The sequence below is a fragment of the Misgurnus anguillicaudatus genome, chromosome 8 (assembly GCF_027580225.2).
Source record: "Misgurnus anguillicaudatus chromosome 8, ASM2758022v2, whole genome shotgun sequence".
Classification (NCBI taxonomy): Eukaryota; Metazoa; Chordata; class Actinopteri; order Cypriniformes; family Cobitidae; genus Misgurnus; species Misgurnus anguillicaudatus.
The window spans coordinates 7,252,435-7,278,563 of NC_073344.2; the positions used below are offsets into that span (position 1 = coordinate 7,252,435).

General features: G+C 37.4%; 2 protein-coding genes across 3 annotated transcripts in view; one reads left to right on the top strand and one right to left on the bottom strand.

The window, feature by feature from the left end:
• Nucleotides 1–18,787, top strand: part of jak1 (Janus kinase 1) — a 36,517-nt gene extending 17,730 nt beyond the window's left edge. Inside the window, exons 11-24 of the mRNA XM_073870222.1 lie at nucleotides 3,019–3,128; nucleotides 3,760–3,909; nucleotides 5,451–5,538; nucleotides 6,578–6,705; nucleotides 6,862–6,996; nucleotides 11,293–11,445; nucleotides 11,535–11,685; nucleotides 12,107–12,195; nucleotides 12,281–12,473; nucleotides 12,556–12,676; nucleotides 14,029–14,205; nucleotides 14,396–14,513; nucleotides 16,935–17,045; nucleotides 17,663–18,787. Of these exons, the coding sequence (XP_073726323.1) occupies nucleotides 3,019–3,128; nucleotides 3,760–3,909; nucleotides 5,451–5,538; nucleotides 6,578–6,705; nucleotides 6,862–6,996; nucleotides 11,293–11,445; nucleotides 11,535–11,685; nucleotides 12,107–12,195; nucleotides 12,281–12,473; nucleotides 12,556–12,676; nucleotides 14,029–14,205; nucleotides 14,396–14,513; nucleotides 16,935–17,045; nucleotides 17,663–17,764 (1,826 nt within the window). The 3' untranslated portion in view covers nucleotides 17,765–18,787. The remainder of the gene's footprint in view (nucleotides 1–3,018; nucleotides 3,129–3,759; nucleotides 3,910–5,450; nucleotides 5,539–6,577; nucleotides 6,706–6,861; nucleotides 6,997–11,292; nucleotides 11,446–11,534; nucleotides 11,686–12,106; nucleotides 12,196–12,280; nucleotides 12,474–12,555; nucleotides 12,677–14,028; nucleotides 14,206–14,395; nucleotides 14,514–16,934; nucleotides 17,046–17,662) is intronic.
• Nucleotides 18,788–20,041: 1,254 nt separating this feature from the next.
• The window catches only part of raver2 (ribonucleoprotein, PTB-binding 2), a 112,430-nt gene continuing 106,342 nt past the window's right edge, over nucleotides 20,042–26,129 (bottom strand). For both annotated transcript variants that reach the window (XM_055212596.2, XM_055212595.2), the window contains exon 15: nucleotides 20,042–23,761. In XM_055212596.2, the coding sequence (XP_055068571.2) occupies nucleotides 23,624–23,761 (138 nt within the window). In that variant the 3' untranslated portion in view covers nucleotides 20,042–23,623. The remainder of the gene's footprint in view (nucleotides 23,762–26,129) is intronic.

A 26,129-nucleotide genomic window follows, 5' to 3' on the forward strand; every position in this document is an offset into this window, starting at 1 on the left:
GAGTGGTTGAATATTCAAATATTCGATCTGCAATAATAATTCAACTTAAAAAAAGGCTATTCAATTGTTTGTTTTTAATGCGCCACCGCAGGGTTAAGGCTACTTGCTCATTTAATGCTATTTCACTTCACCAGTAGGCTACTGTCTTTTACAGACTTTAATGTAAAATATTCATTAAATTTTTTTATGCATTTCTGATTGTTTTTGCAATTCAGATAGCAGTCTAATTTAAGTATTTAAAGTTTTAATGCCATTTTTGTCTACCTGCTCACGTGTTATTTAGAAGTGCTCAACTGCATCTTTGTCTCAGAATTGTTAGCTTCCTGTTATATAGCCTACTTTATTTTGTTAAAGGAAAACACCACTGTTTTTCAGTATTTTATTATGTTCTTACCTCAACTTAGACAAGTTAATAATACCTATCTTTTTTCAATGCGTACACTTAATCTTTATACAGCATGGTGTGAATGTGTTAGCATTTAGCATAGCCCCATTCAATCCTTAGGAACCAAACAGGGATGAATTTAGAAGCTGCCAAACACTTCCATGTTTTCACTATTTAAAGACTGTTATGTGAGTAGTTACACAAGTAAGTATGGTGGCACAAAACAAAACGTGGTGATTTTTTTTAAGCAGATAAAATATGTGAACTATATTGTATGGCGGAATAGCACTTAGTTTGCAGCACTTCGACCTCGGCACGCCGTAACATCATCACTCCTGACTACTCCCCCTCTCACTCAAACTTCCGCCAATATTACTGCACCCGAGGTCGAAGTTAATACAGAGCTAAACGAGACAGACACGGAGAACGAAACTAAACGGAGAACATTATTATATGCGGTGCTCTGTGGAAAATGTGTCCAAAGATAGACGACGATAGTTTTTTGACAGTGTCAGTAATTCAGCATTGTCACAGTGTGTTTGCTGCTACGACCTGCATACTAGTATTTGCGCGTGCAGGTGACGTTGCGCTAACGTGTGACGTAGCTGTCGAAGCCTCCGTGTCATCCGTACAGTCTACATGCTTGTGTTACACAAGTTTAAACGATCCATGTCGCACAGCGTGATAAGGTAATGATCTTATAGGAGAGCAAAAATCCTGCAGTGTATTTTGGGCTTAAAACAATAAAGACTATGCAGTATTATTTTATGTTTAATAGGGATTTTATATGATTGGGGTTTGGCCGATGAAAAATTTTCAGTCCAGTCAGATTTTGGGCTTAACTTTTCTTTATTTGCCTTTTTATGTACCTGTAAGGGCTTAAAAAATATATAAAGCTAGAAATATAGTCCTGTTTTTATGCATGCACAAGGGTCCACGTACAGTCCGCATGATTCAAATCCCCTTATCAGAATTTTACGCACGTGCTGTACGCACACCGCAGGATTTTTGTAACCGTGCGTACCACAGGAGAATGAAGCATGTAACCCAGGAGATGTATTGCATTTTGTCGCAATGCGCATGCGTCAAGTGTACACGTACTAGTCAAATATCTATACAACTCAAACAAGTGTTTTGACTTTGCTAAGCTGAAAGAGGAATTTGCTTTTCAGTTACGAGCTTTTCCTTCAATGTCAAATTGCTCTTTAGAGAAGTGAGATATCAGAATGCACGCAAACCCAGTCGTGTCCTTGCATAACCTAGGGCAGATGTTAAACTGGCAGCTAATAGTACTGAAGTTTTATTTTTCATGCAACTGATCCAGGATCAGAAGTGTTATCCAGCTAACCAACAGTTGGTTTCCTGACGTGACTGTGTAAAATGTTTAAAGAAAGGACAAATAGACAAAAAACTTGAATAAAATGAAACGCATACAGGGCTAAGAAACTATATTTTGCATGTTTGTGATAAATAGTGGATGTCATTACATAGTTATGTAGTTACATAAAGTCTACAATTGTATTTTTTGGCAGTTTTAGTTGTTTATTTAGTTTTATTTATATTTAGTTTATATTTTATTTGTAACCCTGCCTGTGAAAACTCATCATTTACAGTTTATACATAAAATTCTATAAAATGTAAAGAATATTCAGTGAAAATATGACTTCAATATCTTTAATACTGACTAAGTAAGGCCATGTCAAAGATTTGATGAATTTCTTTTTCGTTTCTAAGAATTAAAAACAAGCAAATATTTAACGCTGCTGTGCATGTAATTTTTTAATATTTTTTTCCGTTTTCACTTTTTTAATGATAGAAAGGAGGTTCCTGAAATTAATGATATAAGAATGATCATTTTATAAGTTAGATTATGCAACTTTAGCCAGTATTTCACAGGTTGGGTCATATGCTGAATATATACACACACAGATGTATCATATATTGAGTATTAATTATGTAAAATACAATATTAGTTATCTGGTTTACAATGTAACAGCTCTTTATTGTTGCAAAGTCGAATGCCAGGAAAAATTAGTTTGTGAAAAACGCCCTGTTATTGCATGTTGGAGAATGTATTTGGTCTTGTTTACATCTGTTCGTCAGTACATGCTGAGGCATCGGTGACGGGCAGGAAATGTAGTAAATGTGGGTTTCCGTTGAGCATCTTTTGATCTTTTTACCCTACTTGCACTTATAAAAACAGATCTGGTGAAGGTCTTTATTAAGATGATGTCAGTGAGCAGACAAAAGACCCACTGATGCTGCAAAACAATCATGAAATGCATAAGCATACATAAACACAAACCCTCTCACAAACACTTTAAATGTTAACGCGCATGTGAAGTCACACACTTATTGTTTTGATGTAGTATGTGTCGTGTTTTGTATAACAGTGAACTGTCTCGCTGCACAACTTCCTCTTCTTTGTTTAGGTGGGGGTAGCTTTCACACGCGTGCACAAACAAGTGTATGTTTATCTGCTTTTGTCACTCCCAATTAATCGTTTGGTTAGACGTAACACAAACATACTTTGCATAAGCGTAATTCAGATACGTTAATAATAATAAATAAGACTGAAAGATCAAACCAGAAGATATTTAGATTCAATCAGAAATTGTCTTTCTACCCTACAGAAATTTCCAACCTGTTGGTAATGACTAAGAACAGAGAGCCTGTTGCCCAAAGACAACCGCAAGTCAGCCAGCTGAGTTTCCATCGCATCCTTAAGGAGGAGATTGTACAGGTGATCTTTTATCTTTATTTATCATTTACACTAAACTGAGGGATTAAATAAAAGAGACACTAAGGGGCGGTTTCCCGGACAGGGATTAGACTAGTCCTATACTAAAACATTTTTAAGAGCTGTCCAAACTGAAAACAACTTGAACTGACATATCATAAAATACAACAGGGCCCTTTGTTTTGCCTTGAAATGCACACAGGTAATGATTTTAGTAAGGCATGTTTGTTGAAACGAGTTATATTTCCTAATTAAACTAAGGCCTAGTCTTGGATTAAGCTAATCTCTGTCCAGGAAACTGCCCCCAAGACATTTATAGCAGGGGTTTTTAAATATATATATTTTAATATATTTGTGGGTCCCAGGATAGATTATACCCATTTAAGTGGGTCGCAAAATCACAAGTTTGGGAACCCCTGATATACAAACTTTTAAAATCAACAGCACTTTTACAAAAATTACTGCAGGACATTTATTACTATTAGAAAGAAGGTTTGAACCCACAAATGGGGTAAAAAGCATGACTTGTTATTTGTATTCTTACATGGGCAGTTGCTGTAGTTGAATCAATCTAAATTTGAAGTGTCACTGGTAACTGTCTAATCACATTACCTGTTAATGTCATGTTGTACAGGGTGAGCATTTGGGTCGGGGTACGCGGACCAACATCTATGCAGGTGTTCTGAAGCTGAAGAGTGAGGATGATGATGACATGGGAGGATATGCACAGGAGATGAAGGTGGTGTTGAAAGTCCTGGGCTCGGGACACAGAGACATCTCTTTGGTAAGATGCACATCTGGGAATACACAGAAAACATAAGCTGAGTTTACATGGACAATTGTAATGGGTTTAAATGTTCAATCCGAATAAAAATGCTCCATTTAGACACCTCAATCGGAATAAAAAGAGCCAAATTGGTTTGAGAGGGGTGGTTTATACCTTTTGTAATCCACTTAAAAGGACATGTAAACACCTGATCGGATTGATAACTGAAACTGGGGCACTCTGTGCATGTGCAATGTTCTTTTTTTTTTAATGGTGGTTGGCAAACCCAGCATTTCTTACTGGACTGGAGTGTGGAACATATGCGCATGTGCAATGACGTAGAATTGGCGGAATCACAAAAGGTGATTTAAGCAATTTTGAGCGTGGCATGGTTGTTGGTGCCAGACGGCCGGTCTGAGTGTTTCACAATCTGCTCAGTTACTGGAATTTTCACGCACAACCATTTCTAGGGTTTACAAAGAAGTCATGTGGGCGAAAATGCTTGTTGATGCCAGAGTTCAGAGGAGAATGGTCCAACTGATTCAAGCTGATAGAAGAGCAACTTTGACTGAAATAACCACTCGTTACAACCGAGGTATGCAGTAAAGCATTTGTGAAGCCACAACACGCACGACCATGAGGTGAATGGGCTACAACAGCAGAAGACCCCACTGGGTACCACTCATCTCCACTACAAATATGAAAAAGAGGCTACAATTTGCACAAGCTCACCAAAATTGGACAGTTGAAGACTGGAAAAATGTTGCCTGGTCTGATGAGTCTCGATTTCTGTTGAGACATTCAGATGGTTGAGTCAGAATTTGGCATAAACAGAATGAGAACATGGATCCATCATGCCTTGTTACCACTGTGCAGGTGGTGGTGGTATAATGGTGTAGGGATGTTTTCTTGGCACACTTTAGGCCCCTTAGTGCCAATTGGGCATTGTTTAAATGCCACAGCCTACCTGAGCATTGTTTCTGACCATATCCATCCCTTTATGACCACCATGTACCCATCCTCTGATGGCTACTTCCAGCGGGTTAATGCACCATGTCACAAAGCTCGAATCATTCTTAAATTGGTTTCTTGAACATGACAATGAGTTCACTGTACTAAAATGGCCCCCACAGTCACCAGATCTCAACCCAATAAAGCATCTTTGGGATGTGGTGGAACGGGAACTTCGTGCCCTAGATGTGCATACCCAACTGCAAGATGCTATCCTATCAATATGGGCCAACATTTCTAAAGAATGCTTTCAGCACCTTGTTGAATCAATGCCATGTAGAAATAAGGCAGTTTTGAAGATGAAAGGGGGTCAAACACAGTATTAGTATGGTGTTCCTAATAATCCTTTAGGTGAGTGTATATATGTGCGCATGTCAAATGTTCAAATCCGATTTGAAGCTTGTGGCATATAAACATGCACATCAATCCAATCACATTATTAAGTGTTTATTTAAACGTTATGATAGGATTTATCAATCAGAATGATTTCATTTCGATATATTTTTTGTCTTTTGATGTTAAAAGTCTTTGTGTGTCTATTTTCTCAGGCCTTCTTTGAGACAGCCAGCATGATGCGACAAATCTCTCATAAACACATTGCCCTGCTTTATGGAGTGTGTGTTCACCACCAAGAGAGTAAGTTGCTCATAGTTTGTCTTTTGTGATGTTTGTGTTTCTCATGGTTCCCACGAGTCATGGAATTTCTGGAATATCATGTGTTTTCCAGACATTTAGGGGCGGTTTCCCGGACAGGGTTTAGGGTAATCCAGGACTAGGCCTTATTTATATTAGGTCATTTAAGAAGTTTTTACAAACATACAAAAAACACTACAGGTGAGCATCTTAAGACAAAACAATGTCACCAAAATATGTTACAATTAAACAGGACAATGTGTTTTTAAATTAAAGCAGTTCAAACATGCATTTTAGTCTGGGATTTAAATAAGCCCAGTCTGGGAAACCACCCCTGAAGGTCAGGGAATATCGGAGATTTTTGTTTGTTGCTTTAAATTGTAGTTTCCGCTTGTTAACTTGTTGTGACATAAGGAATATCATTTCCGGGTTCACGCCTCTGCTGACCACAATTTAACTAGCTGTTTATTGGCACTGTTTATGCATTTAAGCTACATTTTTATAAACTACACTACATTATCAAGGTTAAGAGCAAACCGGACACAGGTCATGGAAATTCAGCTTTTTAGTCAGTGAAAGTCAGGAAATTTGACATTTGACTTGAAGTGGAAACCCTGGTTTCTAGATGTCTTTGTTTTTAACCTTTTATTAAACCTAACCTTCTTTCTGGAACACTGGCCGAGTTATGTTTCAATAAAATAATAATTGTATTTAACTAATATTTACTGTAACATGCATAAATGTTTACTGATAAATGATAAAACATTTAAGTGGAGCTACAGGAAGATTTGCACTATTATGTTACATGTGCAGACAATGTTTGCGAGGGTCCACAGAGCTACTTTTGATCGATCAAAACCTCTAGGTAAATAATCTATTTGCAAACCGCTGTTACTGCTCCACAACATGCCCGACGGACAACCATGCAATGGGTCCATCTGCCACTTTGGACAAAAGAATTTGCATAATCGAGGACAAACTGTGTTTGTCTGTCTGAGAACGTAAATTTTATAACTGTGCTTATTTACATCTCTTATTGTAGATATCATGGTGGAGGAGTTTGTTCAGTACGGTCCTCTGGATATGTTTATGCGCATACAGACCACGCCTCTCACCACCGCATGGAAATTTCAAGTTGCCAAACAGTTGGCCGGTGCCCTCAGCTATCTGGTATGAACGAACACACAAAACATGACGTGCGAACAGAGCTGCATGCAAACTTTTGTAATGATGTCAATAAGTAAACATGCTATTCTGATCTATGCAAATAAGGGATAATTTTTGTATTACAAATGTTGTTGCTTGGCTGCTGTGTGTATTTTGCAGGAGGATAAGAAACTGGTTCATGGATACGTATGCAGTAAGAACATTCTCGTGGCTCGAGATGGCCTGGATGGAGAGGGGGGTCCCTTTATTAAACTCAGCGACCCTGGCATACCCATTACTGTCCTGAGCAGAGAGGAGTGAGAGATTCATTATGACCACCTTATTAATGCTACAAACCTAAAACGTGTTATAAACTAGTCTAAAACTCTTTATAACACACAATCATGATCCCCGATCTATAACTTCCTCCCAATTTTAATATTTTGAGAATATCCAGACCAGGGGCCTCATTTATAAAATGCTGCGTAAAAACCATCCTCCATTTGATCTTACGATCATTTAACAAAAATGCGTTTGTGTGATTCGTAAACCGAACGTACACTCAGAAAACGCGCGTACCTCTTTCAAATTTATAAACCGCAAATGAACTTGAACTTGTGCGCGCAGCCGAGCAGTTTCAGATCTCCGCCTTTAAACGATGAGTAATTAATGTCAGACATATAAAAAAGCGCTTCTCAAGGTTTAAACCCAATGTCAAACAGCAAGAATGGCTTATGTTTCCAAAAACTTGTAGCAATCAGACAAGCAAAAGTGCGTACGTCCGCTCAGACCCTGATGTGGCACTAAGCACTTTTTCATGCCAAAGACAGTTTTTATAAATATGGACTTTGCCGTGGATTTTTGCGCATGCACACTTTACGATCAAATCTGTGCGTACGCACGCTTTATAAATGAGGCCCCAGATCACTATCTTTTTGCACTATTTAAAGATGACCATTTTGACAACTCCTTTTTAATGCAATATGTTTTGAATAGGGCGAATAGATAGTCTTGAACTGGTGTGGATATTATCAAAATATAAAGAGATAAATAATATTAAAGTGCCCTTTTTGACACTTTCAGACCTCTAAGATAAATAAATATTTAGTAAATATGCCATAAAATATGGACTGTTAAATACACGCATACCAAATGTTTCATATTGTAAACCTTCAAAACAATGCATTACCTTCTTAATAATGCTACAAACCTAAATACTGGCATTATGTTCACTTTATTAACGTCATAAAAACTTTTTCCGTAGCACTTTATTTTACAGTACGTGTACTTGCCTTGTACATATGTGATGGATGTGTTGTACTTACAGACAAATGTGTGGGACTTGCTTTTGAGTATATACATGGTGGTTTAGGGGTGTCATTGCTGTACTTGCCAGTGGTGCATGCTTGGTGGTTGTTATGTACCTCTAGGTAAGTACTGGATAATACCAGATACATACTTGTAGTGTAGGTATACTGTAACTAACAAGAAACACTATCGTACTTACAAATGAATGTACAATATAAGTATTAAGTACTTACAGGCAAGTTATACCTACACTATAAGTGTGTATCTGGTATTACCCAGTACTTACCTAGAGTTACATAATAACTATCAAGTATGTACCACTGGTAAATACAGTAATGATACCCTTTAATTACCATGTATACTCAAAAGTAAGAACTACACATTTGTCTGTAATTGCAACATATTTGGCATGTATGTACAGGGTAAGTAGATGTACTGTAAAAAAGTGCTACCACTTTTTTTTTACAAACGCTCCTATACGCATTAGGGTTGCCTTTTAACCCTAGATTCCATGAACCAAAAAACCTACATAAATACATAAAGGGTGTTAAAAAGAAATTTAATGGTAATTTCTTAAAAATATTTTATTAGTTAAATAATTAAAGAACCTGTGATCAACAAATGAAGTTTGATATATAGCATATGAATAATATTTGTGTTTTCATAATTTGCCTATTAAAAATTGTACACAAAATGTACCTGTCAGGCCACAGGCCAAGTATTATCTGTGCTTGCTGTGACCTGTAAATATGACAACTGTTGCCATGACAACTAATGTCACTTGACCTGATAAGGATTAATCTAGAGATTTTTTTAAATAAAAAATATATTATTATTATTGATGGAAGCAATTTAAAAATATATATTTTTTGTCATAATTCCATAGTATATGAATATGGGCCATTTGGACCCTTGGGGTAGTGGTACAAATTTTTTTTAACAATGGATTCATGGAATATCAAATAAATGTTTTCATTAATAAACAAATCACAGCCTGTCAGCTAAATGTGTTCCCCTTTATGCACTCTAGGCTTAACATACTATAAACCTGCATGTAAGCATTTTTGGCCATCTTAGTAACCCCCTTTAATCATTATACAGGCATTTTGGCGACCCAACTAACTGTACTTTAACGTCCCATCAAAATTATTTTAAGATGACAAGTGCTTTATTATAATCCCAGGGTATTAAAAGAGTGAACCAGGTAAAGTGTTATTTTTGAAAAATAAAAGCAGTGTTGTGTTTGTCGGGTGTAATTGAATCTGTGACGGTGCTGTGCATCTGATAGCGAGGGATCTAGTGGACTGTGAAAATTGACTGCTCGGAAAAGATACTATAACTGACAGGAATTTTGCTGGCGGAGATCCAACCTGACTACCAGAAGCACTTCTGAGACCAGAAAAGCTTTTGTTTGCTGTGCACTATAACTGTTACAGGAAAGACTGGTTGTATGTTTTTTGGGTTGGTGTAAATGACATATTGGAATGAAAGGGAGGCCCTTTAGAGGGATTAAGACACAAAGCACAAGAACATGTTAACGTTTTCAAGGGATTGAACAGTATGTACCAATATTAAATCTACTGTGTATTGTGGTTAAATGAAAATATAGTAGTCGAAAAAGCATAAAATGAGTATTATTTATTCAAAAAAGCTTATCAGATTGTTTACTATGCACTCTTAGAACAAATGTGTTAAAAACAACACATTAGTGTCGATTCTGGGACAACACACTAAATGCGTTGTCCCAGAATCCACCCATCTCTGCGTTATTATTGAAACAACACATTTTGTGTTACTTTTTAAACAAAATCAGCACAAAATGACACATTAAAAGCTTAACGCACAAAGATGTGTAAAAAAATAACACATCCTTTCTAAGAGTGTGGTATTGTTTTCAGAGTACCTGATGAAGAATCCTAGTGTTGTAAAACATGAATATCATTCTGTACTAAATTGTTTTAAGGGGGTTATGTTTGTGTTTTGACCTGTAATCGATAGTTTTCAGTCACTTGACCCACCAGGAAGGTTGAAGGTAGGCGTGGGTGATAAATCATCTATGATTCTCATGCGCACCTCATCAGTAAAGCCGGTTCCTTGATACGTAGTAAATCGGCATCACCTGCTTTTTCATATGGAGCGGCATTTACTACACAAAGAGCCGTAATTCACTGACAAGCTAGGCAGTATCGCATTTATTATGGAAGGCGATATTATTCATGTTTTTTTACAGTTGTTTTTGATTTAACGGACATAATAGTAGATAATACTGCAAAAACATTTTCAAGCAGTTATATTTCCTACATTTTTTGATTAATGTATATTAATTTAGTGTTTATGATGCTAATACTTGAAATTAAGGGTACACTTCACTTTTTTTGAAAAAAAAAAAAACTTAAGCTCCCCTTAAGTTAAACATTTGATTTTTACCGTTTTGGAATCCATTCAGCTGATCTCCGGGTCTGGTGGTACCACTTTTAGCATAGCTTAGCATAATCTATTGAATCTGATTAGACCATTAGCATCGCGTTCAAAATGACCAAAGAGTTTCGATATTTTTCCTTTTTAAAAGTTGACTCTTCTGTAGTTACATTGTGAACTAAGACCGACAGAAAATTTAAAATTGCAGTTTTCTAGGCAGATATGGCTAGGAACTATACTCTCACTTATTTTATTATTACTTAAGGACTTTGCTGCTGTACCATGGCTGCAGCAGGCGCAATATTACGCACTGCCCGAAAATAGTCCCCTGCTATTAAAAGTTACAAATGGGACTATTTTTGGGCGCTGCGTAATATTTTAGTACACAATGTAACTTCAGAAGAGTCACGTTTTAAATAGGAAAAATATCGAAACTCTTTGGTTATTTTTAAGCGCGATGCTAATGGTCTAATCAGATTCAATGGATTATGCTAAGCTATGCTAATAGTGGTACCGCCAGACCCGGAGATCAGTTGAATGGAGTCCAAAATGGTAAATGTCAAATTCAACTCTAGGGGAGCTGGAAAATGAGCCTCCAAAATTTCTTATTTTGTAATCTATGAAAGAAAAGTCAAACTTTAGATGTTTAGATGAGGGTAAGAACGTTCTACTTTTCGTGAAACACAGAGATCTTTGGACCTGACGTTTTTTACCTTTCATTTTCATTGTGTGGATAAAAAGCCAGTATTCTTCAAGATCTTCTGTATTCTTTTAAAAGTTCTCCTTTTGTGTTCCACATAAAGAGTCATACTGATTCAAAACAATATAAAATTAAATAAATAATGAAACAATCTCATGACAATGCACTGTGTGTGTGTGTCCTCAGAGTGTGTGGACAGGATTCCTTGGATTGCTCCCGAGTGTATTCAGGACACATCTAATCTAAGTGTAGCAGCGGATAAGTGGGGCTTTGGCACAACTCTATGGGAGATTTGTTATAACGGAGAGGTGCCTCTAAAAGACAAGAAGCTCACAGAGGTATCAACGCACACACTTGAGTACTTGCATTTTTTATGTACTCGTTTTCTAATAACCAAAAGTATGTATTGCTTTTTGCCTCTGTGCAGAAGGAGAGGTTTTACGCAGCCCGGTGTCACCTGGCCACTCCTGACTGTGAGGAACTGGCCAAGCTCATGACCCACTGTATGACCTATGACCCCCGCCAAAGACCCTTTTTCAGAGCCATCGTCAGAGACATCGACATGGTGGAAAAACAAAGTAAGCCTTAACAGTCCAGATTGGGCCCTATGTATGTTTATTGCTCTTGATACTGCCCCTTTGTGGAAATATGAAGAACTGCCATCATCTAGTAGTAAAAGTACTCTGGAGTAGCATTTTAGTTTTGTCAATAAAGTCACAGCTGGACATTGAGGAACATGACCAACAACAACCACCTCATAAGTTAGTTTCATATGACCATTTCTCTCTTTCTTTAAACATAAATCTTGCTTAATTGTATTTTCCATTTACAGAACATTGCTGATAAGTTGTTTTCTATTTTCTTATTGAAGCCATATTTTTTTAATGATTTCTTAATATCCCTTAATAATGTAAGTGAAGTTAAGAGGGACTTTGCATTCTCAGACTCTTTATCGTGATAAGATTTGGTTCATTAATGCAATGATTGTCTTTTCTCCAGACCCCTCCATTCAGCCAGTTCCCACGCTCGAGGTGGACCCTACTGTGTTTGAGAAGAGATTCCTCAAGAAGATCAGAGACCTCGGAGAGGTATTTACCCAACAAGTGTGAACCCATCGGGGCTGATGTGTTCATGGTTCTGGTTGGACTGAGAATCATTTGTTTGTGTTGTCAGGGTCATTTCGGGAAGGTGGAGTTGTGCCGGTATGATCCTCGGGGCGATCGGACCGGAGAGCTAGTGGCCGTGAAGTCTCTGAAACCAGAGAGCCGAGAAGAGCAGAGCAGTAACCTGTGGTGCGAAATTCACATCCTGAGGGAACTTTACCATGAGAACATTGTCAAATACAAGGGCATTTGCAATGAAGAGGGTAAATCACTATTGTTAAGATCATAATAATATACGACTGCCATGGTTTTTGGTCACCTAAACTGTTTTTTGGTTTTTTTAAGGTGGTAGATCCATTAAGCTCATCATGGAATTTTTACCGGCTGGCAGTCTGAAGGAATATCTTCCCAGAAACAAAGCAAACATTGACCAGAAAACCCTCCTCAACTATGCTGTGCAGATTTGCCAGGGAATGGCAAACCCAAAAAGATTGACTTCATGTCAATGGCGGCTGGTGACTTCTTTTTTTGAAGCGCATGATGCGAAGTTCGTCACAAATATATGTAGCTTGTCATGTGTCTGGATCGTCATTTCAAAATATGTGTTCTGCGCTTTGAGAGATCGTGTATGCATTACATATCATGCCAAAATAAGTGTCTGCTGCCTTGAACTTGAACTTGAAAGGAGACGCTCGTGTGTGCCAGATACTCAATCTCATGCATAATTAGAGTTTACTGTTAAGGGATCTCTCCACACGCATGACGCATAATTTGGAAAAGGGAACCACACACGTGACAATCCGAACATTATTTTGAATTAGCGCATCCTCGGAAGAGCAGTCACGAGCCGCCACTTCTTCATGTGTATCTGCTTATAGGCGAAATCATTGTATTGGGGTAATGTTGGTCTCATTTCATACTAAAGAGGTTTTGGTTAGGTTAGAGGTCACTGATATAACTACTTCATACTTTTTCATATAGCTATCCCTAAATGCAATCCCTGTAGTCAATAATTATATCAGGTGGTTTGGGTCGGGTCAGCTTACTTTTGGGGGCTTTTCCACTGGGCGCAGTACGTAGTACCCAATACTTTTTTAGTACCACCTCGGTCGGGGTTCCAAGCGACCCGAGCTGATACCAAAACGTATTTGGTCGGAGAGAATCGTCACTAGCAGTGTCATCACTATAATGTAAAAGATTAGCTTTTCCTTCATGCTAGCTTGCGCTGTCTCAAGCAAACATGTTGTCATCTGTGCTCTGCTGTAAGTTCCCAAACTCCCTTTTAGCGATAAAAAACATCCACAGGTTGAGAATCACCCATAACAGTTTTTTTCCTGACTTGCAGTTTGTGGCGGCACATTCGCGATGCGCACGTCCGCATATTATGCTTAAATGCAACTTAAATGAGGCTCAGCAGAGCGCATCGACTTAAAGTGTTTGTACAGAAAGTGTCATGTGAGACAGCAGTAGTGATAAACGGGATGTGCAAACATCTATTTGTGGTGGTTAATTTTAATTTTGTGGTGGACTGAGAAATAAATGAATGTATTTGGATGTACAACAACGCTCTCACTTGTATGATGTCACAGCAGTAGGCAGCGCAAATATAATGACACGCCTATAATCCCTCCCACTCTGAAGTGTTACTAAACTCGATGGAAAAGCTAACAAAGCCAAAGTGAGGTGAGCTGACCCGACCTGACCCAAACCAAACAGTGGGGTACTATGCAATGGAAAAGCACCATAAGTCAGAATGTTGTATTAAATGGATATCGCAGTGCAACACCATCTCACCTTTGATGTTTTCCGACCTCTTCTCCAGGGAATGGACTACCTGGGCTCTCGGAACTACATCCACAGAGATCTGGCAGCACGAAATGTTCTGGTGGAGAACGCGACCACAGTAAAGATCGGAGACTTCGGTCTGACCAAAAGCATTAAGAACAATGAGGGTTACTACACCGTGAAAGATGATCTGGACAGTCCAGTGTTCTGGTAAGCCTCAATGATGAAATGTGCCTCACTGAGTAGTGATGAAGTAGATCTCCATGAAATCCAATAACAAATGAGTGCCATTGATGTGATGTGTACCCTCAAAAGCGATTGAATTACAGAAAGTTATTAAATGCTCTTTACTGTTGCTGGGAAATCCATTCTCTAAAGACTCCCTCCCTCTATTTCCCAGGTATGCTCCTGAGTGCCTGATCCACTGCAAATTCTACAGGGCATCTGATGTCTGGTCTTTTGGAGTGACCATGTATGAGCTTCTCACATACTGTGACACTTCATGCAGCCCTATGTCTGTAAGTGGCCTTATCATCTTTTAGTTCATTCAGTATATAAGCAATGGAATCCCTAAACATAGAAACCCTCATTAACTGTAGAGATTAGCATGTTAACTTTATTTTTCGTTTCACTTTCAAACAAGGCAAAATTGACTAACGTGTAGCATATCACGCAGCAAAGTTTTTAAAAAATAGCTTGAAAAAATTACGGTCAAAATACTTGCTGTCGGTTAAAGGTGAACAGATCCCTAGTTTGCATCTTAAAGGAAAACGCCACCGTTTTTCAATATTTTACTATGTTCTTACCTCAACTTAGACAAATTAATACATACCGATATTTTTTACAAAACGTGCACTTAATCTTTGTACAGCGCGTTGTGAATGTGTTAGCATTTAGCCTAGCCCCATTCATTCCTTAGGATCCAAACAGGGATGAATTTAGGACTTAACACTTCCATGTTTTAAAGACTGTTACATGAGTAGTTCCACGAGTAAGTATGGTGGCACAAAATAAAACGTGGCCATTTTTTAAATAAAAATATGATAAAAAATAAGAACTATTTTGTATGGCGGAAGTGCACCATAACATCATAACAGCTGACTACTCCCCATTTTCTTTAAACTTCCGTCAATATTACTGCACCCGAGGTCGAAGTGCTGCAAACTAAGTGCTCTTCCGCCATACAATATAGTTCTCATTTTTATCTGCTTAAAAAATCGACACGTTTCATTTTGTGCCACCATACTTACTCGTGTAACTACTCATGTAACAGTCTTTAAATAGAGAAAACATGGAAGTGTTTGGTGGCTTCTAAATTCAACCCTGTTTGGATCCTAAGGAATGAATGGGGCTAGGCCTAAATGCTAACACATTCACAACGCACTGTACAAAGATTAAGTGTACGCATTGAAAAAAAAGAGGGATGTATTAATTTGTCTAAGTTGAGGTAAGAACATAGTAAAATATTGAAAAAGGTTTTTCAGTTTTGTTAGCAAGCTATTTCAGAAAGCCCGTGTTCATTTCTGTTGTCTGAAAGACGCCATTGTGTAACGGGTGCTAGTGACTCTGATAGTTTACTCTCTATTGAAGTGTGGCAGATGGTGCCAGTCTGTGCCCAGAGTGGCAGATGTATAACCCAAAGGCTGTGACCGAACGTCTGCAAACCAATCCACACTTTTCTTATTTTTGCCACGTTTGGAAGAAAACATTTGTACTTTAACTCTTTCCCCACCAGCGTTTTTTTAAGTTGCCAGTCAGCGGCAGCATTTTGTATGATTTTCACAAAAGTTTAATGCCTTCTAGAAAATGTTCTTCTTTAAATCTATAAACATACAATATATCAAATGAAAGACAAACAAACAAAAAGGTTCAACCTATTTTCATTTGTTCTCTTTTTTCACCTCTCAAATATGGGTAGGTTTCTTCAAAAATACCAAATTTTGAGCAAAAAGCTGAGATAATTGCATTTTTGTAAAGGGCTTTTCTTAGTGATCAGATTTAGTGCGATCATCAAAACATACATGGAGTTTTTATTGTTTTATACGTTGGGTAAGAGTTCACCTAGTGGATAATAGTGGAGATATGGATTGCTGTAAAAACTCGCCATGGCAGGGAAGCGTTTTCTCTTAATTGACGCGATAACTTGTCAATGGCGGGAAAATAATTAATGTGCGTTTGAGGGATTCATCGGATTAACATAGGCTATATTCAGAGTTACTGCATAACACGGGTGGGCATTCCTGGTACTGGAGGGCCACTGTCCTGCAAAGTTTAGCTCCAGCCCTAATCAAACACACCTGAATGTCATTTTCAAGTCATACTGAAGCCTTTGATGGGGAATTTCAGGTGTGTTTGATTAGGGTTGGAGCTAAACTTTGCAGGACAGTGGCCCACCAGGACCAGGAATACCCACCCCTGGCCTAACACATACTTGCTTAAATAGCACTATAAATATATTGGATCCTGGCTATTAACATTGTAGATGGACATATTTTGGGGGAAATGCAGTAATACCATGGTCTAATTGTATAATTTAATATTTTTTGTTTATATGTCTGCTGTTTTTACTAATATATACTGTATTTACTGAAAAGCTACTTTGCAACTATGCAAAATTGTGGCCGTGTCTGTAAATTCAGACTAAGGTCTCATCAAAGTTTTATTTCATTCATTGATTTCACTTTAATTTTAATCTTTGTCATGGCCTTATTAAACCTATCAAGGTTATATTTTCACCAAATGTTCTTTTCATTATGTGTAAATCACAAAAAGTGACTTTAGCTGGGTTTTCACAGACTGGGTCACAGTTGAAAAGTGCTATAGAAATAAACTTGCATACAATGCAGTACTAGTAATTAAAAATCCTCTTTAATGCTGGCTTGGTAAAGAGCATATAGATCATCACTGAAGTGACCCTACTCTGCTCCACCCCCAAACAGGTATTCCTCAAGATGATCGGTCCGACACACGGTCAGATGACTGTCACTCGATTGGTCAAAGTCTTGGAGGAGGGAAAGAGGCTTCCTAAACCAGATGGCTGCTCCGAGAGGGTAATGCACAGCTTGATGTTAACAAACAAAAATATGAAGACTTTTAATTTGTTATAGATTTTAATAGTATACTCAGGGTTCCCACGGGTCATTGAAAGATTGTGAATCTGGAGGGGGATTAAAGGCCCTGTGAAGTTTTTGAAAATATGCATACATAGATACAGGTCATTGAAAGTTTTCTGGAAAAAATCCTTATAATTCCCTGTGTAGTGTAGGATAATATCATAAAACTTAGGTCTTTTTAAGCCCACATGCTAAATTGTTCGCTTTAAATGCTTATATCTACTGTATGCGAATGTTGATTCATACCAAAATGCTTTTTTGCATAGTTGTGTTTGACACATGAAAACGTCTCGGGTTACGTATCTAACTGTTGTTCCATGAAAAGGGAACGAGACGCTGCGTCTTCCTTGCCATACTTCCTGTGTCCCTGTAATGCCATCTTTGGCAATATTTCAGATAGCGATAAACAACACTACACCACCAGAGTCCCTAAAGGCTCCACATCACCTGTTGTGGATGTCATGCATTATGCATTAAATTATACCTGCATTCATATAGGATGCTTAATTTAATAGATGTTGTGTAATTAAATCATACTCCTTTTGTTTTGACAGTTGTACAATCTGATGAGGAGATGCTGGGAGGCGACACCCGAAAAAAGGATTGATTTCAAAGGGCTGATTGCCGCCTTTCAGCAAATGATTGACAGTCAGTAACTACGGAAATATAATGGGACTCAGACCGCACCTCTAGGAGACGACCCCCCTCTGAAAAAAAAATAATTGTGCTCTTTTGAATATATTCCCTTTTTATCAAATACATTATGACCTCATAGATAAACTGCAGGCCTTTTAGATAACAAAAGACAACCACTCAAGCTATGGCAAGACGCTCTCAGAATATGCAAGATGCGCAGTCACTTGATTGGCTTGTTTTTTCAAATCCGGGTGGAGAAAGAAGGAAGAACCTTCCTATTGCTTCCTGTCCCGCTGTTGATCCGAGTGACACTCAGCCTTTCTGCTTCTCATTGTGCCTACATGTATAAATGACCCGTCATTTTCAATGATGCATTACAGCACGTGCTGTACGGAAGCCGCCCAGTAAGAAATGTGCAATGACAGAGCCAATCTCTGAGAACCAAAACCGGTTGAAGTGAAGATTGTTTGAAGGACGAGGAACGTGGATTCGAGTGAACATTTGAGTGGATCACACCCCTTTTTGCGAGATTATAGACGTGCAAAGTATGTCGGACGCTCAAAGACTGTATGCGTGTTTGTATATGTATGTGTGTATGTGAGAGAGAGAGAATGCGTCTACGTTGGATCTGTCCACCTCGGAGCAGACAGCTGTCCTCCTTGGCGCAGCGAGGTTGGAATGTTGGAAAATTCCAGAGTGCCGTATTACTGGAGAACTTAAATAAAATAGTGTACGCCACTATATTGCCACATTCTCTGCCATTTTAGCCTCACATCTGCCATGCGAGAGCCGAAGTGAACGATTGCGAGAGCTGCATGTGGAAGAATATTATATTGATGTGTGGGAACGTTGCTTTAATGAAATGCCTACAATATGCACTAGGGGACAGTAGAGCTTATGAAATCTCTCCCAAGAAATGTCGTATTGTGGGATTCGCTAACTTTCACAAACCGAATTAACCATTTACTGCTATAAAATATCTTAGTATTTTATCTGTTCTGTTTTTTTTTATCAAAGTGTAATTAAATGCAAGATAAATGTGATTTGACACATGTGCAGCACACCTCTGTTAAGGAAATTGTGTATGAAATGAAAGGAAGATTAGGTTGGGGAGATTGAAATTAGGATATTGTTGTAAAGCACTTAACTGTTATTCATTTATCTGATTGGAGGCTTTATTACAAAGACATGAATATCATTTCTTAGTAAATCCTCATACACTGCTTCTGGAAGAGAAAATATTAATCTTGCCACAAAGATTGGTCCAAAATGCTCCCTAGCTGTACCTTTTTTTTTAAAAAAAGGTCCCAATATGTATCATTTAGGTACAGACATGGGTATTAATATGATATCCCTTATGTATGCAAAGGGGTGATTCTCACGAAATCCAGATTTAGAAGGTGTCCAGAATCAGAATTTTTTTAAAAGCCATTGAAGCCAATTTTTATTAGCACATATACGATTAAGGTCTGAACTTACTATAACCATTATTTTTAGAGGATTTAAAAAATATTTCCTATAGAGTTATTATTTTTTAGATTATCATTATCAAAAATTATCATTACCGCAAAATGACATTACATTAAATATATGCATTTACAAACTCGTGTTTCGGTAATGAGAACTAAAAAGTTGTCTAGGTACTATGACAAACAAAATTCCAACTTTTATCTGGAGAGAAAAAATAAGAACTGCTTACATGGTAGCCATCTTGTGTGTCACAGTCAATTTTGTCACTTCCAACTATTTTTTTTTGTTTTTGAAAATGTTAGTTCATTGAGGGCTTAAACAATGATTGAAAATTGTTGCGGAGGATGAGAAAATTTACATTTATATTCCTTATTATTGTCTCTACATCTACCAATGATCACCAAATACCACATGTTTCTTTACTGTAAATGTTTATAGTATAACATGAAGCTTTTTATTTTTTTGATTTTTTAATTATAAATATTTCTATGTCAAAGAACCAAAATCCAGTCATGGGCACGTTGCGGTAATGACAAATTTCCCATTAAATGTGAAAAAAATTGGTTTGTATGTCATGTGCAAAATAGTACATGAAGAGATGTTGTAACTGTATGCTTCTTATTTTGATACTCTTACTTTGCATTTACTTTTTTATCAAAATGTTTCATGACACCTCATAAGTCTAATTTTGCGAGAATCACCCAAAGGTGTACTTTTTGGAAGAGTACTGCCCAACTCGCAGTTAGGGACCATTTTTGGCCATTTTTTGGTGCTGTTTTCAAATCCACTATAGTGGCGTATGATGAGTTAAGAATTGAAACAAAGGATGAAACTTAATAACAGGCTTTATTCTCCTGTCCTTTAATGTGGAATGCAAAACAAATCCATCTGCTCAAAATGAAACCCCAAACCGGTTTTACTACAAAACAAAAGAATAACAACAAAATAGTATCCAACTGGGAAAATGTACATAAATACACAAAATAAATACAGTTAATAATCTTTTTTTGTTGTTCTTAAATATTCAAAACAAAGCATTGAGCGCTGACACATCTACTGGAAAAAAGAAAGTTTTGTATTGCAGAATTATTTGCATGCTAAAGTTCCTAAAAATAGCTTATTCACAGTAAAGCAAATATCAACAGTTTGGATATAAAATATAGCAAAATCTTAATTCAAGGTGATAAAAAGAAACTACAACCTTGTAAACTAAAACCAGGCTGCAATGTGTGTACAAAGCACAATAGTGTTAATACCCCTGCACGTTTGAACGGGTGACTGTACCTTCTACATCAAGAAACACTTCAGTATTGCAAAGCATTATTAAGATACAAGCGTATACATAAACGTATATAACATTCAAAGATGGAACGTTGTAATATTGCAATGTGTTAATAGAACGATGTGTTAAAGGGATAAATGAAAATTCTGTCATTTACTCACTCTCATGTGGTCACAAACCTGTATAAACTTCTTTGTTCTGATGAACTCAAAATAAGATATTTTAAGGAATGTTTGCAACCAATCATGAGCCCCATTGACTTCCATAGCAGGAAAAAGAAGTGAATGGGATTCGTATACGGTTTGGTTACAAACATTCCTCAAAACATCCTCCTTTGAAGAAGTCTACACAGGCTTGCAACCACACGAGAGTGAGCAAATGACACAACCCTCATTTTTGGGTGAACTGTCCCTTTAACAACACAAGGGAGTATCAGTACATTGTTTGGTATCATACTAGGGTCATAAAATCAAGTAGGCACAATTTTAACCCTTCACCTTTCTATGGAAACAATTTCCAGATTCATTTATTTTAGTAAACACACTTGCCTTCATTTGGAGCTGTTGTACGCTCTCAGAAAAGGTTACAAAGGTTGTCACTGTAGTGGTACTTTTATTAGTGGTATACTTTTAAATCTAAAAGGTGCATAGTGGTACCTCATCTGTACCAAAATGGTACATATTAGGACCTTTTTTTACGACTCCAAACCGGATCCATGCCAAAGTCTGCAGCTCTGTTGCAAATCCAGTACAGATCCGGCCCGGAGTCGTCACATGTCTGGAAAGGTACCGTCCCAGTGACAACTTCTGAAACTGTAGATTTAAAGAACTAGTGATTTATTACAAGAAGGGAAGATGAATTAAGCAGTCTTGTACAGTATTAAGCTGACCAGAAGTACTTAAATGTGCTTAAAGGAAAACACAACAGTTTTTTTATATTTTACTTTGTTCTTACCTCAACCTAGAAAAATCAACACATCCCCATCCTTAGTCAATGCGTGCACTCAATCTCCGCACAGCGCGCTGTGAATGCGCCAGCACTCAGCCCAGCCCCACTCACTCCCCAGGATCCAAACAGGGATGAACCTAGAAGCCACCCAACACTTCCATGTTTCCCAAATTAAAGACTGTTACATGAGTAGTTACACAAGTAAGTATGGTGGCACAAAACAAAACATGGCCATTTTTTAATAAAAATATGATAAAAAATGAGAACTATATTGTATGGCGGAAGAGCACTTCGGGCGCCGTAAAATTGAGGGAAGTTTGAGCGAGAGGGGGTGTAGTCAGGAGTGATGATGATACTGCGCGCTGAGTTCAAAATGCTGCAAGCTAAGTGCTCTTCCGCCATACAATATAGTTTTTATCCAATTAAAAAATTGCCATGTTTTATTTTGTGCCACCATACTTACCCGTGTAACTACTCCCTTTAAATAGGGAAAACATGGAAGTGTTTGGTCTAAATTCATCCCTGTTTGGACCCCAAGGACCGAATGGGGCCAGGCCAAATGCCAACACACTCACGACACGCTGCACAAAGACCAAGTGCACGCATTGAAAAAAGATAGACATGTACCAATTCGTCCAAGTTGAGGCAAGAACATAATAAATTATTGAAGAACGGCGGTGTTTTCCATTAAATAATCCCTGTAATGTCTTCGTTTCGTAACGAACGAATCTCAAACCAAGCTGAACACGAACCAAAAGCCAACTTTTGTTTATTCTTATTGTTAGTATTCCCTCAAAAAGGCCTCTGTGTTTTGAAGCCTTAGATACAGGGATTGTCTTTATAGTAGTCGATAACCCAATAAAAGGAAATAACTAGGACACAATAACACAGGCTCCTCAAATCTATTGTCACTCTGTTGTAGAGGTAAAAGAATGGCTTTTAGAGAGCGCACAAACAAGACGATTGCTTTAAAAGAGTAGAAAACAAAGGCACGCTGCCTTAATCGAACAGATGAACGTGCCAGGTCTGTACGTGCTATGCAGTTACAAAGCCAACAGCAATCTACTGGCAGACTGCATCCAACCACAAACCAATAAAGCACATTCACGATAAAGCCAAAATCCAATGCTTAATAAATATCTTGTTTTCCAGTGAATTTTCAGAGACTGATTTTTTTATTTTTTTTTTGGCAGATCTGTCTCACCTATTTAAAGCGTATACATTTATAGATTTGGCAATTGTTCTAATGTTTATAGTACGAGTTTCAATCTCTGGAAACGTGTCTTTTAAGCAGTTAGATAGATAGATATATATGTGTGTGTATTTTAACTGGACAACAAAGATACCCATTAAAACGTTCACTTTTAAGACTCCATTAAAGATTATAAAGAGATGAAACCCCAGAATTACAAAGCACTGGCATTACTGTACATATAAGGCTGTCTAACCCATACATAAACACTCGGACCTCTTTCAACAGCTGATTATTATTACTATAACTGTATTATTACTCTTTCAAAAGAAATCTGGCAGCATATAGCGCTTAAAGTTATGGGGAGGTCAAGACCTTGAAGTCTATTGAAGTCTCTCCAGTGTAAATCGAGGTTATTGCCTAAGCCATGTCTGCGTTTTAAGGCTCCTGAAGTATTCAGAATGGCTGATCTTTCCAACAGATACAGCAGTATGTACAGAAACGGGTTTTTTAGGACGCACATAAAAGATTAACGAACGTGAGTATATGCGCTTTCTATACGGTTAGGAAAGCCTGAATCAAAATATTACACGTTAAGCAATACGTAATATTAAGGTTTTCATCATTCTGTACACTTGTAAAAAATACACTCGTTTCGCAGAATATACAATATACATCATGTCCTACCCGGTTGAGAAAAAATTAAACGAATGTTATTCTCTGAGTGTAGCTCTATCTTTATCAGCCCTTAACCATTTACAGTAAAACTTGCACACGCAACTCAAGTACGGGGACCTGTGAGAGACAGAAAACGGTGAGAAAAAATAATTTACACCATTAAATCGGTCAGTGATAAAAACAGTACCCTGACCATAACGCTCAAAGATCTATTACACAATAAAATGCACAATCCCATTATAAATATCAGCTAGAGGCGACTACGCGTTAAGGCCAGGACATGACAACAGTAACATATGTGTGCGTGTGTTAGATCCTCTTCTTTTTGAAGTAATCTGCGTACTGGCCCCCGAGACCCTGCGAGTGCTGGCCTACATACGGCCCCTCTGATGTCACTTCCTGTGTTGGCAGTGTGGGGTATTCTCGCTTCTGCCCTCGGGCTTGACTCTGATGGAGAGAGAGAGAGACTATTTAGAGCAGTTGTTCACTGACATTTTGTTCTTGAAAAGTGAAATTACATCTATTTGCTGTACTTTTTAGTTTTTGTGACATACAGTAAATGACTGACAGGTTTTTTGTGCGCTATACGGAAAATGACAGCCGCTTGGTTCAACCCACGCACGCGCGTCTAAGAATTTCCTCAGACTCTCGCGCTATGATCATAAAGCATCTATTGTTAAATCTGTGAAGCGGCATCTAGAGGTGTTTATCTCTGGATGGGTCTGTCTTCGAGTGAACAGCAGTTAGTGATGTTTGTCTTTCAATGTGTCTGTCTTAAAGTGAAATCTGATGAAAAGAGTTTCAGTGCTTTGCCCTCTTGAACAAACAGGCAAAGCAGAAACGTTGCCGTTTGTGTCGGCTCATTGACAGGATACGACATTAAAGGATAAAGAATATGAAGAGTTTCATTGCAAAACGAGATAACCAACATTTTCTTAATTGTTCAGAAATCTCGTTTTTTGGTTGTGCATTCCAATTAATATCAATTCAACTGCAGTTGGTTTGTTTTGATTTAAACCTTCATAACTTAAAAAATACAGCTAAGTAGCACAATAAAACAAAATAATAACATGATAACATAATAATAAACATGTTTTGACAAAAATGTTAAAAAATGGATTTATCTCGTTTTGCAACGAAACTCTTCATTTAATGTCATTTAAAGTGTAGCTTAGCATTGTGTTGGGAAGGCAAAGGTTATGGATTTGATTCCCATGGAACACGCATAATAATAAAATGTGTAGATTGAATGCACATTGAAGTCAATTTAGATAAAAGTGTAATTCTGCTTTGCCTTTATTAATGCAAAATATGCTTGCCCAGTCGGTGATTTTGCTTCTACATGTTACTGGTCAGCATCCTTGGTCCTTAATTTTAAAATTGGCTGTAAGAAAAAATGTTTAAGTTATCTTATGTGCATTGATTTAAAGCAGCTTTACACCATTTCTGTACAAGAAAATGATGAAAATATATTTTTGTAAGCACCCAGTGAGCAAACTTACCATGACAGGTAAGGAACATAAAAGAGCTATTAGAGATTTTTGGGGTACGCCGGTGGGACTACACTTTGTTAATGTTAGTTGTGCAAGTCATATTAAAGCCACAATATGTGACCTTCGCCCCCAGAGATCACATTTTCAAAACAATAATTAAGACTAAGTTTTATGGTGCTAAGAAGGAGAGGAAATGATGGGAGATGTCATTTTTGACATGCAGAGATCTAAAAATTCACAAGGGAAGACCGAGGATAGCACGGGTGGGTATTACATCATTGATAGGCGACAATGACAAGGGACTAGCTATTTTAAAATTGGAATTTCCCTGGATTTACAAATTCTTGGGAACTTTTGGGATAATGGAAGTACACAACTGCATGAAATACAGTACTGTGCAAAAGTCTTATGCCACCATGCCAGAATTAGATTTTTTGTTTTTGCAATGTTATAGTGATCTCATAATTATTTCTCAGTCTCTCTAATAGAATACATCCAGAAAATACAGGAAATGTGTATATAGTATTAAAAACTGTATAAAAACTGTAAAAAAAAACAACTGTAAACTCTCCTTCCACTTGAGCAATAGCAGGAAACTGCAGGATCTCTTAAACCTAAATAAAATTAAATCCTAATTTTAAAGAAATAAGTCTTTTTACTTCATTCTGCTCAAAAACTCTCAACATGTGTTTAGTGCCAAGAGAGGTCACACTAAACACAGACGATGCCTAAAGACGACATTCAGTCCTGAAAATTTCATTTTTTTATTTTTTGTACATATTTCCTGTATTTTCTGTTTGTGTCTTAATAAAATAGATTGCAAAATGAATATGGATGGACATTAAAACTTCTAAAACAACAAGTCTGTGGTGGTGGCCTAAGACATTTGCACAGTACTGTATGTGCAAATGTTTTTTTGGATATTATAAAATCTTACATGTTGTACCTTTAAGGTAAAGTATAGACTATAAAACACTTTTTGTCCTGCACTTGCTGTTCTTCTGTTAACTTTTGTTTCTGTGTAATTTCCCCTATTATAAATAGTTACATTATGTCCCCAAATATAAAAAGGAAGTATTTAATACATGGTTTATACAGATCTGAGTCTCTCTTTCATGTTTATACTCATAGGGGCCGTTTCCCAGACAGGGCTTATCCTAGTCCGTGACTAAAATGCATGTTTGAACTGCTTTAAAGTGCACCTATTTCATTGCTAAAAAATTTATTTTGTGTATTTGGTATAATACAATGTGTTTTTGTGGTTTATGGTAAAAACACATTATTTTCCACATACCGTACATTTTTGTAGCTCTAGTTTTTAA